This window comes from Megascapheus bottae, chromosome 27 (assembly GCF_031878675.1).
Source record: "Megascapheus bottae isolate mThoBot1 chromosome 27, mThoBot2.hap1, whole genome shotgun sequence".
Lineage (NCBI taxonomy): Eukaryota > Metazoa > Chordata > Mammalia > Rodentia > Geomyidae > Megascapheus > Megascapheus bottae.
In genome coordinates this window covers 13,117,413-13,130,874 of record NC_143535.1, presented here as the reverse complement: position 1 = coordinate 13,130,874, position 13,462 = coordinate 13,117,413, and the positions used below count along the sequence as shown (strand labels likewise).

Genomic DNA, 13,462 nt, shown 5'->3' with positions numbered 1-13,462 from the left:
CTTTAGAAATATACTAAACTTAGGGAGGTTAGCTCAGTGGCATATACAAGACCCTGGGTTTGATCCTGAGTACTACAAGAAAGACAGAATGAAGATTTAAAATTGCAGGATTAATATCTTGCTGAACATTCAAACTGTATTTCAAATGGTGTCAAATGCTAGAGACACAGGATGAACAATCTAACCCAGATGCTTTCAACTTTGGGTACTTCAAAAAAATCCATAAATAACATTACTATCTCAGCCCTACTTTCCAAAGATCCTGAACCAATACATCTAGTGATTTGTAGCTTTTCAGTATTTTCATGTCATTAAATATCTAGCTATAGTCAAGGCCCAACTTAGGATGTCCTGGAGCACATGCTTCTTAAGAGAAAATACAGGGCTAGAAGAACAGTGCAGCTAGACACAGAGTGTCGTGGTGTCTCTACTGGCCCTAACACTGCCTGAGCTGTGGGCATGCTGTGGAGACAGCACAAGGCACCAGGAAGTTCAAGCACAGAATCCACACTAGGGTATTTCAGAACTGTAGACTGACACAGATTGGGGTACCATGAACAACCCCCAGAGCGAATGCACATACATACATACATACACTCATACATACATACATACATACATACATACATACATACATACATACATACATAAACACACAAAATGAGGAGACAAAGACTTAGGATCAACTGACTTTCAAAACACAAAACTTGAAAGGGTTAGGATATGAATAGACTTCCTGTTTCTAACACAACATCATTTCTGGTATGGAAAACGGACTTCAGTGATTTTTTAAGTTTTAGTATTTCTAGAAAAGAGATATCAAGAAGAGCCGCTGTCATGACTAATATTAATGTGAGGAGTTACACTTTGCTCCTTGTTTGTCCTGTATCATTCTTAATATTATTTTCCTGGAGTTTATACAACATGTGAATATTTGACTTTCTTTCAAGTTGACCTGGTAGAGACCCAAATTCAGCAATGCCTTACAGAAAAGCAATTTCTTCATTGAACTGAATCCAGTTTGGGCCCTGGGGAGGTTAATTTTCAGTGTTGGTGACCTGGAGATGGCTGATCTCAGTAATGTCATGGCTTCTGTGACTCCTTTGTCCTCCCTTAGCTGGCCATTCTAAGTGTACAAGATTTATGACCTAAGCCATAAGCAGGAGGCCCAGGGAGAAGTTCATTAATTAGTTATTTGAGCTCAAACATTTTCACTGCTTGTGCTAAAGCAGCATATTTTCAGTTATTTTTAAGGTACTCTTGATATTACAAAGTGTACAAATTAGGCATAACTTAGCTAAACACCTTAACACATACGTGATGCGAGCCAGTCTTGGAGACTTGCTAAAAGCAAAGCTTAGTCAATAATTTGAGTTCCACGTTCATAAAAGCACTCTTATCCTAAGAACATTTTGTTCTGAATTATTCCTCTGATATTTTTAAGAGTTTCAGTCTTACTGCTTTTCATCAGTTGTTCTCTCTGCCTGACACTTTCCTCTCATTGTATTTTCTCCCAAGCTTTCAGTTAAACATACACTCTTGCATACTTCACACTATTCCATATCCTCCTTTCCTCTCCTTCAGGTCATGTGCCTTCTAAGCACATGAACCATCCAGAAACCAAGAGCATAAAAGATTGGGAATAAAAGATAATGTAAAATGAACAACAAATGGAGCAATTTGAATTCTTTCCAGAGTCTTATAACTACTAACAGAGGTCAGCAATGACAGTCATGGACTTAGCCAACTGTTATGTCTGTCAGAGGCATAGCAGATATTGCACAAGCACAAGGGCTGTAGGCCAAGGATATAGATGCTCATTTCTCTCCACTGTTAACGAGCCAGGCAGTATTTAGCATGTTAGTTATCCTGTGACTTTGGTTCCCTCTGTTGTCGGGGTTCATGATGCTTTGTCGGCCAAGAAGTAAGGAGCTGGTCCAGGTGCTTTCATAACATCTCCAGACTATGACAGATTGGACCAATCTTTTATTGATCATATACAAATGGCAAAGTCTGGGTTACATACAGAGCTGAATTTGAAAGTGATGTGGAAATAATGTGATAAAAGAGATCGACAGTAATGATCTGATTTGAGTAAGTCAAAAATATTAATAATCTTTATTATTCCTGTTGAGACTACCTATATAGAATCACCACACCTCTGTTTCTTACCTTTTGACTTGCGCCCATAGTAGAGTCTGCCTCGATATTGAGGAATGTCCACATACAAGTTTTCAAGATCGTCTTGCCATGACTCTGGATTGAAGTACTTGAGCAGATCTTCCACAGTGTCAAACTGTGCGACTGTTTTGTCCAGAGCATCCGCAGACAGAGTGGGATCCGTCACTGATGGAGAGTGATAGGATACCCCCTAAGAGTGACATACAGCTCAGTGTACTCAGAAAAAGCAATAGTCACACAATTCTATGCAGGCTTCTGATTACATCACCTGGGTAAATACCATGCAAAAGCAAATCTGATATCGTCTGCCCATATTCTTAAATGGGAGCAATTAATTAATAAAAGATCAGATAACCTATTTTAGAAATGAATGCCATGCCGACCATCAAACTTGCAGTCCATCTGAACTGCAAGAGATAGGCTGAGTAGAAATAGGAAAATGAACTCCACTCATTTCCTGGTTCAAGGTTCCAGATCATTCATATATCCACTGATAAAGGTGGGAATTAAAATTCTGAACTTCTTCCAAGCATGTTTTGAGAATTCAATCCATTCTTTCGCATAGCCTCTGTGTTCCCATTTACAGGTCACCTCGCATTGCAGATGTTGTTTGAACAGTGTTTAACTCTACTCTGGAGACATTTTGATCAAATTTGGCACTTTAACCAACTTATTTACTGTCAACAAGGATAATTAGCCATGAAACTGGCTCTCTTGACTTAAGAGTGCATGATTCACATGGGAAGCATACTAAAAGAAAAAAGCCTGCCTGTTGCTAGTGATCCCAGTTGCCATTAAAACAGTCTTAGAACATTTTTTCAGTGAGGAGCATGGCACCATTGATATATTGGAAAGGATTATATATTTTGCCATGGAAATAAAAATCTCCCCAGTAACGTTTCCAAGCACTTACCTCACTAACCCTTGCACAATCTAGAAGTAAATGAGCCATGATTCAAACATCTCTGTAAAAATTCATGACCCATTAACAAGGAAATAGAGAGCACACAGTCTCAAATGATTTCTAAATGCCATTAAAAGAAACTGCCAAACAAATAAGAGTTCCCCCACCCAAGGGCAAATATCTCCTGTCACTAGGAAAAGAGTGGAAATAAATGAAAACTTGCTTTTCTGAAACCTAATTGCAGAATCCTATTGAGAAAGAATATGCCTTTGTAGAGCCTCAGATAGCAAAGCTCACAAGTGAGAGTGTCACTCATGGGCCATGCTTTCTCCATTTAACCAATCATGGTCCAGAGGTAATTAAGCGATTCCGTGATTGCTTGTTCTCAGAGGACTGTTTCCTCTTCAGCAAGATGAAGGGACCTACAAGCATTAATTGACCACTGGTATAACTTACAGACAGTATTCAAATAAGCTCCGTAGAGTAAAGAAGAAAGAAAGATAGGAGATGGGGAGTAGGATGGGAGGCACAAGTAGAATGATGAATGGATCTCACCAGGTGTCCCTTTCCCTTTTCCCTTTCCTCTCTCCCCTCTCCTAGAAAACATATATCTAAAATTTAGCCAACCTTCTTAGAATAAGTAAACATGCTCTTCCTGACTACTTTCCTTCCATGCTCCCTGCACAGCACAAGTCTATGTTATGTTCTATATTCTGCATAGTTGTTACCAGATAATTATTTATCTCCTCATGTGTTCTTTGTTGGATATTTCTGAAGAGTTAGGGATTTGATTACAGTACAAGCCATGATAAATACATCCTCTACAGTCATCTTGGTGATAATGATATAGCTGCAGCCATATTTGTTCCTCTTGTTCTTAATAGGCCAGCTCTGTGATCTGTCTCTCTCACTCATGCTATCTTCCTCTATATGCTGACATTTTCCAAGTCCTCAAAGTCCTTTGAAACTTCAAAAATTAACAGCTTTTTGTGGAATATTCAGAAAGCTATCTTCAATTTGTCCACTTGAACTAGGACCAATGAATCAGTTCCATATGTTGTAAAGTCTTTTTGTGGGAATGATCTGCTGTGTCATTGACAAATATGTAAGTCTCTGTTTAGCTCAAGTTCCTACAATAGGCTTCTAGAAATTCCTGAAAACTGTTCTAAAAGAGAGGCTGTGTCATCTATTCCACCAAAAACATGAAAGAAATGAACGAACTCATCATGCCTGAGGTCTGGTCCTTCAGGGGTGGATCTTAGCTATTCTGTCAGTTTGATTCACTGGTAATCAAATCATACATTACTTACTGAGATAGGGCTTGTGACTGATTCCCAGTTGTTTTCTGAGGCCAATACAGGTTGGAAATCTTTCTAGAAGGAAAAGAAATATCCATAGGAGTTAGTCAATCATCTGTTCAACTTGTCATGCAGTTTCACCCAAATAAGCAACAGCAGACATTGGGCTTTCTTTCTGAACAGGTCACCAGTTGTCTTAAGCATCTTTCTTTAAGAACCATGCTCATTTCATTCCAGGTCTAGACCATTGCACTAGCATTTCTCTGTAAGTAAAGGCGAAGAGAGAATTTCAAATTTTAACTTGGCCTGCTACTGGTGTGTGACCTCAGGTAACCTCCTTATCTGTTCAAAATCATTGCCTTCCTCAACTGTCACAGGCTAGGATGTTTAAATTACGGAGCTGTTTCAAGAACTGAATGCAGTAATTATGTAATTATAACTGGTACTTAATACAGAACTTCGTACAGAGTAATAATAATAATTATCATTATTGATGTTCTTTGGTTTTAAAGTAGGTTTTATATCATGTTCAATGCTGCCTTTGGTTACTCCACAATATATCGGCAATCTTTTCAAAGATAAAACTAACTTCCAAAGGTTGTTCCTGATTCTATCAAAAAATGTCAAGAAGACTGGCAGGAAGAAGCAAGTGCCTGCGGTAGTGACAGTCTAGCCATTTGATACATCCAGTGAAGAATTGACCTGGCAAAGTCATCTCCGATGAGCTCAGAGCTGAAAGGATTGTGATAGTGGACCTCACAGAAAGACGTTTCTTCCTAAAGGCAAACCTGTCTAACATGTATGTGACTTTCATGATAATCACTCCAGTCAAAAAAAAAAAACTTAATGAGGAGAGCTGATTCTACCATTTTTTTTACAGGCCACAGATGGCTTCTTGTCCTTGCTAAAAAAATTACCTTGGTCATTTCTTGCAGCCTGACCAGTGAGTTGCAGATATTTTGCAATGATACAGAGAAATAATGAGCACTCAAGTCTGACAGCTTATTTACCCAAGTATACTCATGAAATGTGAACTAAGTATCAGCTCTACATTTCATTACCATTCTGAGGAGCTAGAAGAGTATTCGTTAATTGCTTGTGATGAGACTGGTTTTTATATAAATGTTTGAAGAAAATTGGAGCTATTTGCCAAGAGAGAACAGAGTGGGGTTCAAAAAATGAACCTGCATTTAAAACCAGCTACATGCCATTACTCTTATCTCATTCTCAGGAAGTTACAAGTCTTTGTACTCTGCAAGATGAAAAGGACTGTACTCTGTACATGAAAAGGGCTGATATTTATGTGGATCTTCAAAGCAGGTAAACAGGTGAGACTGGGGAAGAGGTGAAACACATGAGCCCATGTGTTTCACATAGAATAAACAAAAATCACTATATCTGATAGCAAAATGACATAAGAAACTCCTAGGTCATACAATTTGCATTTCACTTGTTCATGTACAATTTGTTAATTACCTATAATTTCAGAGCCTACTTTCTAAGCTGAGGTTGAATCATAAGGAAATAAGAAGCTATGTCTTCTTCAAGGAGTTCAAAATACAAACCAATTATTAAAAACTAGATTCAATAAATACATGCAGATGCCCTGATACCAGTCTTACCAGTATCATGGAAAGTGGCAGACAACTTAACCTGGGGAAGTTAAGAGGAGGGGTGGGGCTGGGAAATTTTCATATAAAAAAATAACATTATTTGAGTGAAGTCATGTAAGTAAATGTTTACTTCCAAGAAAAATGGAGTAAGAGAAAATTGCTCAGAAAATGCGAGAAGAAACAAGTCCCCAAAGATGATAATGAATCCTGTGAAATGTATCGGTACCAAGTGCCTACATAGCACATAGTTACAAATGCTCAGGAAGAAGTCCCCTGTATGAGAATGGCTCATGAGAAAGACTGGAACTGCGGCCCTCATATCATTGCAGCTGGCTTGGAGAAGGTTTGCCTAGGAAGAAAAGACAGAACTGTGTCCAAGGTGGGAGTCAGCACAACCATGGACAAGGCGTGGAGAAGGCCCTCCGAAGGACATCGTTATTTCAATATTATATTACAACTCATTAAATCCAGACCTTTTTATGCATAGACATGTAACAAAAGATCTATCAATCTACCTATCTCTATAGTATTAAAAACTCATATGTAAGTACCTAGAAAAACCCTACACAAAGCAATTCTAGTTTCTTCAGCGACTAGCTACCATAATACTATCCAGGAACAATAACAGAAATAAATGATGAAGGGCATCATTAAATCCCAAACAAAAAATTCTTTATCTTCTCTTCGTAACATGAATATTAGACTTTGAAAGAAGCCATCATTTGTTACTTCACATCTTGCCATCCTTCTAAATGACACATTTAAAAATGGTCTTATACATACAATATTCCCTACGACAATAGATACCAAACTCCCGAGGTTTTAGCCCTGAAAGAACTCAACAAGAAAGGAAATGTAACCATTTAGATTCTAAATATATCTTGTGCATGATCACCTCTCAGTCTTTCTACTGTAACTTTCCAAGTCAAAAATAGCTGCAATTTCTCCAGTTGCCCATTAGCTTTCATCCTAAAGTCCACATGCCTCTCAGCAGCCAGAATCATCTTTTGTAGCCTTAAATGAAATCATTTTTGGCTTCTGCTTAAAATTCTCCAATAACTTCCCATTGTTCTTTGTCTCTCTTTGTAAGGGCTGAATACTGCCTGCCTCTGTAGCTTCATGGTCTGCTTGCTATCAGGCTTTCATTTGATGTTCTGCATTTCTACCAGTTCCATTATGGCTGCACTGGTCTCGTTCCCTCAGATCCTGTGCTGCCCTTTTCCTCACCTTAGGGTTAATTCTAAGCTATTCCCTTGATTAGGATAAGTTTTCCTCAAATTTTCTAAGGATTGGCTCCTCCTGATTTAGTTGTTCCTTTAAATGGTAAGTATCTAGAGAATTTCCCTTGAGCATTCCACTTGAAATAGGCACACAGTTGATCAGTTTATCTCCTTAACTGCTTACTTTTATAAAGTTATTCCCTGAAAGGATCTTTTGTTTCTCTGGTTATTTTTTCTCCAGTTAGGAGGCAGAGACTTTGTTCCCTTGTTTTCTTCTCTAATTCAAGTTCCCAGCTAGGTTTTGGAACATCCTCTAAATTTTCTAGTTTCCAGTGTACACTCAGGAATGGCCCGAGTCCATTCTGATCAATTGATGTCTATGTCCTATTGTATCATGTAATTTAAAAATCACCCTGGGTAGACATTTACCCCATAATTTTTTTTGTCATATAAAAAGGTGAATTTATTGGGGAAGTAGATGGTGAACTGACCGGCCAGGGACACAGTGCAGACTCGGGAGCTGACGCTGTGACCCTGAGCAGCGCTCATGCTGGGTTTTTAAGGGCAAAACCCATGCGGTCGAACCTGGCCACACACAGGTGGCCAGTGGGATAGTTACATACACAGAGGGACCATAGCCAGTTCCAGCCACACACAGGTAGCCAATAGGCTTACAGCCCAGGGTTTGAATTTACCTATCACCTTAGTTGGAGTTGGAGCGCAAATTGGGAAGGTCTCCACACAAAGCAGGCCCACCCCCACTCAAGCGGATATCCCTCCTCATGGGGGGTGGGGAGAAGGTCAAGGTTGCCCCTCCCTGGAAGGGCAAAGGTGGCTGAGCGGTACCATTGTGGACCTTCCACAATGGGGCGGGGAACTCTTAGGAGCCAGTCCCTGCTCCCCTTAACACTCCCTGCTCCCCTTAACACTCCCCGCTTTTCTTTTAGCTTAGTCAAATCCTTGACTAGTTTGCCTTGGTACAAATGGTTACCCCATAATTTTTAAAGCTCCATGCTTGTGAAAGTCAAGAGTTCCTTTTTCATGGGTGCTTTTTTTTTTTTTTCTGCCAGTCTTGGGCTTTAGCTCAGGGCCTGAGCACCGTCCTTGGACTTTCTCAAGATAAGAGCTCTACCACTTGAGCCTCAGCACCACTTCCAGCCTTTTTTTTTTTTTTTTTAATGCAGGTGGTACTAAGGAATCGAACCCGGGTCTTCGTGCATGCTAGGCAAGCACTCTACCACTAGGCCAAACTCCCGCCCCTCATGGGTGCTTTTAACAAAAAAAGCTGCCTTTACCACTGCTTTAAGACATGTTAAAACAGAACAATGAATAATCATTTAAAATATATGAAAACATTCCAGTGTATGGAAAACACATTCACATGCTCGGTAATCCATGTCTAGTTTTTCTGAGGAGAGAACTCTTGGCTACCCCTAAGAATTTGGTATGTGCTTAGTTCTGGATTTCCTTATCTGCTGCTCTAGTACTACAGAACCGTCCATGCTGATGACTGATAACTTACATGTAGAGGATCCTAAAAATGCAGTGTTGGCACTGTACCTTATAGATGGCACCATGGGAGTTCAGTGATTTTCCTAGGTGAGCCATCTGAAACGCAGAGAGGCAAGTGAATTTGTCCAGCACTACAGCTCAATTAGCTTCTGGGCATCTTGTAGTCCTCTGCTCTTTATAACCCAGCAAATAATGCAACATGCCATTATCCAGTTGTAGGCATTTTAATCCACATTGCTTCACTCTAACTAATTTGTATCATTAAGCAAAATAATTTTTTAACTTACACGTTCACATTAACATAGCCACATTTTGGCATTAAAATCCTTATTTGATACGTTAAAATGAAATCCATTCCCTCATTCTCTGCATTTTACTATTTGGAATAGTTTTGAACCTATAGGAAAGATTCTCAGGTTATATAGTTTGGTTTATAAGAGAAGAGTCTTATTGACTAGAAAATTAGGGAGGTAAAATAAAATCTTGAAGTACTGCATGAAAATAAAAATAAATATTTATATGAGTGTAGTGAACATTTTAAGCATGAATTGTGTCAGAAAAAATTTAAAAATTTAAAAAGTCAGAATACCTCACATATATAAACATGTTGCATAAATCCTAAGGATACAAAAGCCAAAACTTAAAAATACCCTTTAACAGATATAACAGGTAATAAATAACATGACTAAATAAAATGAGATCAAAAGGCAATGAAAGTGCTCCATATCATATAGTTTTACTAGAAAAGTGCATGTATGTATGTATGTTTGAATACATATATATGTATGTATCTATCTTTCAAAATTAATACTAGCCCTGAATAACTTTATTTTCTTTTTGTTTCTATGCCCTAAAAATTTCATAATATGTAGTTTAATATGAAAATTTTAAAATTTTAAAACAGCAATAAAAACTATGTTATCATATTTTTTAAAAAAAATATTATTGGGATATGTATAGAGGGGTTACAGTTACATTTATAAGGTAGAAGGTGTAATACTTCTTGCATATTGATACCCCTTCTCATTGTTATCATGTTTAAAGCCTTATGCTTTGTTCTATTATATTATGAATTAAATGGTATTATCCATGTATTATCTATTAGAAAATTAAAGCCTCCTCATAAAAATGCGAGTCATCAATTACCCGAAGAAAGAACATAAAATACTCTAGAACAATGACCCTTGGCTCCATCAAATGCACCAAAGAATTTTACTGTCTTTAAAAACCACCATAAACTCTGGGTTACACAGGCACCAGTTTGTTAGGCTCTGTTTGACACAGACTGAAAAGATACACCAAGCAGAATTTTAATACATTGGTAATGAATGTTTTCAATAATCATCTTTGCTATGAAAGATTAAGATACAACTGAGAATTTCCATTTTCATAAAGGAAATTTCCAGCCATGCCTTTCTTGCCATTGGCTCCTTGGGCCTCGCTCCGAGAGAACATGTGGAACAGACAAACATGGCGAGCGCAAGTCAGTGCATGTTCAGCCAAGTGCCTCAATGGATGTCCAATGGCAAGTGATCCCTCTCTTGTTCTTCGACAGCAGATCCAGGGTTTGCTGTCTCCGGAGACAGCTGTTGTGGGGGCCATACTCCGAACATTTGGGATGATTAGCTGTACCACCTGCTCGTGGCTCTCACAGAGGATGGCTGTTCATTTTTATCCTAAGTGATTATGAAGAGATGAGCCATAAACTATTTATTGCTAGGGGATGTATTTTAATTTTACCATCACTTAAAACGTAGACATTACTTGAAAAAACCCTTTAAACCTTTAAACAAAATTATCTAAGCTCATGCTTAGAGGTGTTTCTTTTGCAATTTGAAATACAGAGGTGATTTGTTTGTATTCATAGGACAATATGTAACAAATACTCTGGTGACATTATTCTTCAGTGATTTCTTGGTCTGTTCACTCAAGGAAATTCAAGTAACTATATATGTATGCCTGTGCCCCGAGATCATTTCACGGGGGAGGTTCGTTAGAACAAGTCTCAGTCTCTGAATTTGTAGTACGAAATCCAAACAATACAGATAGAAATAAAAATACAACATACTGTCATACCGGTAGAATAAAGCCAGTGTTTAGAAACACAAGATCAAACTCTGATGTAACCAAACTCTTATTTGTTGTTGGTACACCATCAATCAAGCTTTTCTACTAATAATATTAGAATGGCCTTGGCAAGAGGCCAAATAGTTCTTCCAAAATATTTAACAAAAAAGAGACTAGATAAATCAGTAATTAACCAAAATCAAATATCACATTTCAAGTTGAAAGAATCTGCCAGTAAAATGTAATGAATTGTATTTCTTATACTTAGATCTGAGTCTTATGTTACTGGGAAAATATCATTAAATAAATATATCTTAAATGACAATGTCTTTCATAAATAAGATATGCTTATAGATTTTCACTGGTTTGAGGTAATTTTATCATGTCTATATCATAATTTTATCATGTACGGTTAAACAATAAAGTACAATGTTTTAATCTAGAACTCCTGATGCTAATGTTGTTGTTCTTATTTTTGTTTAACAAACTCATTTTTTGTGGTACTGGGGTTTGAATTTAGGGCTTTGTGCTTGCCAAGCACACCTCTTACGCCATCCCTCCAGCCCTTTTTCTTTATCTATTATTTACACAGGCCTCAAATGTATTCCTCTATCAGCCAGTACTATGGTCCTCCTATATGACCTTCCAATCTAGCTGGAGCAACAGTCTTTTACTACAAGGGCCAACTTTTCTTGGTTGAGATAGGATCTCCGGAATGTATTTCTTAGGCTGGCTCCTGATCTCTGCCTCCTGGGTAGCTGGAATAACTGTATGAGCCACTGTGCCTAGCCTAAGATATTGTTGGAAATATGCTACTGCAACTTTTAGCTGACAGAAACATTTGATACCTTAATCATTGGCAAAGATTATGGCGAATGCTAGCTACTTGGGTAAAGAAGAAAATTTCTTCCAGAAATCTGAGAAGAGATCATTAGAAGGAGGCCACAAGAATAATACTTGACAGGGCATTTATTTAAATAAGAAAATAAGCTGGGTGCAGTAGCTCACACCTGTAATCCTAGCTACGCAGGAGGCTGAGATCTGAGGATCATGATTCAAAGCCAGCCCAGGCACTAAAAATATTCCATGAGACTCTTATCTCCAATTTACCACCAGAAAACCAGAAGTGATGCTAGGGCTCAAGAGGTAGGGTGGTAGCCTTGAGCTGAAGAGCTCAGGGGCAACGCCAAAGCTCAGAGTTCTGATAGAAAGAAAGAAAAATACCCTGCAATTATTGTTTGTGTGACACATAAGAAAACAAAGATCCTAGTGAGGAGATGTGGATGGATATAAAGTTTGGTTAACATCTATATTTGCCGTATGTTGAGGTCCTATCATGGGTTGTGTAGGGAAATTAGCAAAATATAATAGCTTCTATTATGGTTTTGTTTTTGTTTAATTTACATCTAGGAAGTGCTATCACACATCTCTATAATATTGAGATGGTTGGTCAGATGTCAAGACTTACAAGAACCCTGATTATTTTGCAGTAATGGCTTCTACAGACAATGAATTTTTGTTGGGCTCTGTATGAAAACCTTTCTGTAGGTTTGCTTACTCATCATTTCCTATGGTAGCTTTAAAAAAAATAACAATTTATAGAGACACAATGCTTAAATGATTTTTCCTCAGTGAGCCTGGTTATTAAGAATCTCCACAGATACCTGAGCCTGAGGCTGAATCCACTCTGTCAGCTTTGCTGAGCTCTTATCCTTGTCATTTATAAGGAATCTATTTTATAGGACAAACAAATCACCCTTGATTTGTGTTAAGTACATGCTTTCATAAATTCCTTAACCGAATTTCAAAAAGAACATGTGGTTCAGTTCACCAGAAGCCTGAAAATGATTCAAGATTGTACTTTTGATATGAAGAAGCTAATCTTAAAGCCTATTTACACTAGCAAGCTAAAATGGATGGCTGGGGAAATTATTCTGCTAACTTAGGAAAACTGCAAATTTATAATGGAAAGAAGATGAAATACTGGCCTGGGTTAGTCATGCTTTCATTTCCTTGAAATTTTATTTCCTAAGCATAATGCCTAGTACTTAGTAAGCACTCTTTCTTTTCCTTTGTGTGCTTAATTTTTATTATTGGATTTGAGAAAACAAATGTTATTTTCTTCTTTTTTTGGTGGGGGTAGGGATACAGTAGAGGGGACTGAACTTGGGGTCTTTGCTTGTGTTAGGTAAGTGCTGTACTCTCAGCCCCAGGAAATCTTGTTTCATGCTCAAATTCAACAAACCTTGTTGTGACTGTGCTGAAATTCATACTCCTAAGAATTGTTAAAATTTTCTGGACTTGAGTGACATTATATAAAGAGATTATCTTTGCCATGGTCAAAAGCTAGTTGCATTATTAAAACTAATATTAGGGAAAATAGAAATTACAAACAACATGAAGATTAAAGCCAGTTACCAAAATCCCTTAGCTAAAATCATTATCTTCATAAACTCAAACCATTCCATTGCTAATTAAAAATTTTAAGATTTGACCTTAAAGAGAAAATACTATTTGTAGTCCAAAAAACACAAAAAACCCTAATAAACATAGCTTGCATAGGACCCAGAAGAAAAGGATTCATTAAATGCTATTCTCAATAAATGATGTTGCTAAGGTAAAAGGAAAAATCTTGTAAGCCAGTCATGGCTGGAGTCAACCAGAATG

At 37.7% G+C, this 13,462-nt stretch overlaps 1 protein-coding gene across 2 annotated transcripts in view; it reads right to left on the bottom strand.

Moving 5' to 3' along the window:
- Window positions 1-13,462, bottom strand: part of Pdgfd (platelet derived growth factor D) — a 177,683-nt gene that overhangs the window by 20,012 nt on the left and 144,209 nt on the right. For both annotated transcript variants that reach the window (XM_090319604.1, XM_090319605.1), the window contains exons 4-5: window positions 4,396-4,458; window positions 2,173-2,371 (exon numbers count right to left, since the gene is read on the bottom strand). In XM_090319604.1, coding sequence (XP_090175730.1) covers window positions 2,173-2,371; window positions 4,396-4,458 — 262 coding nt within the window. The remainder of the gene's footprint in view (window positions 1-2,172; window positions 2,372-4,395; window positions 4,459-13,462) is intronic.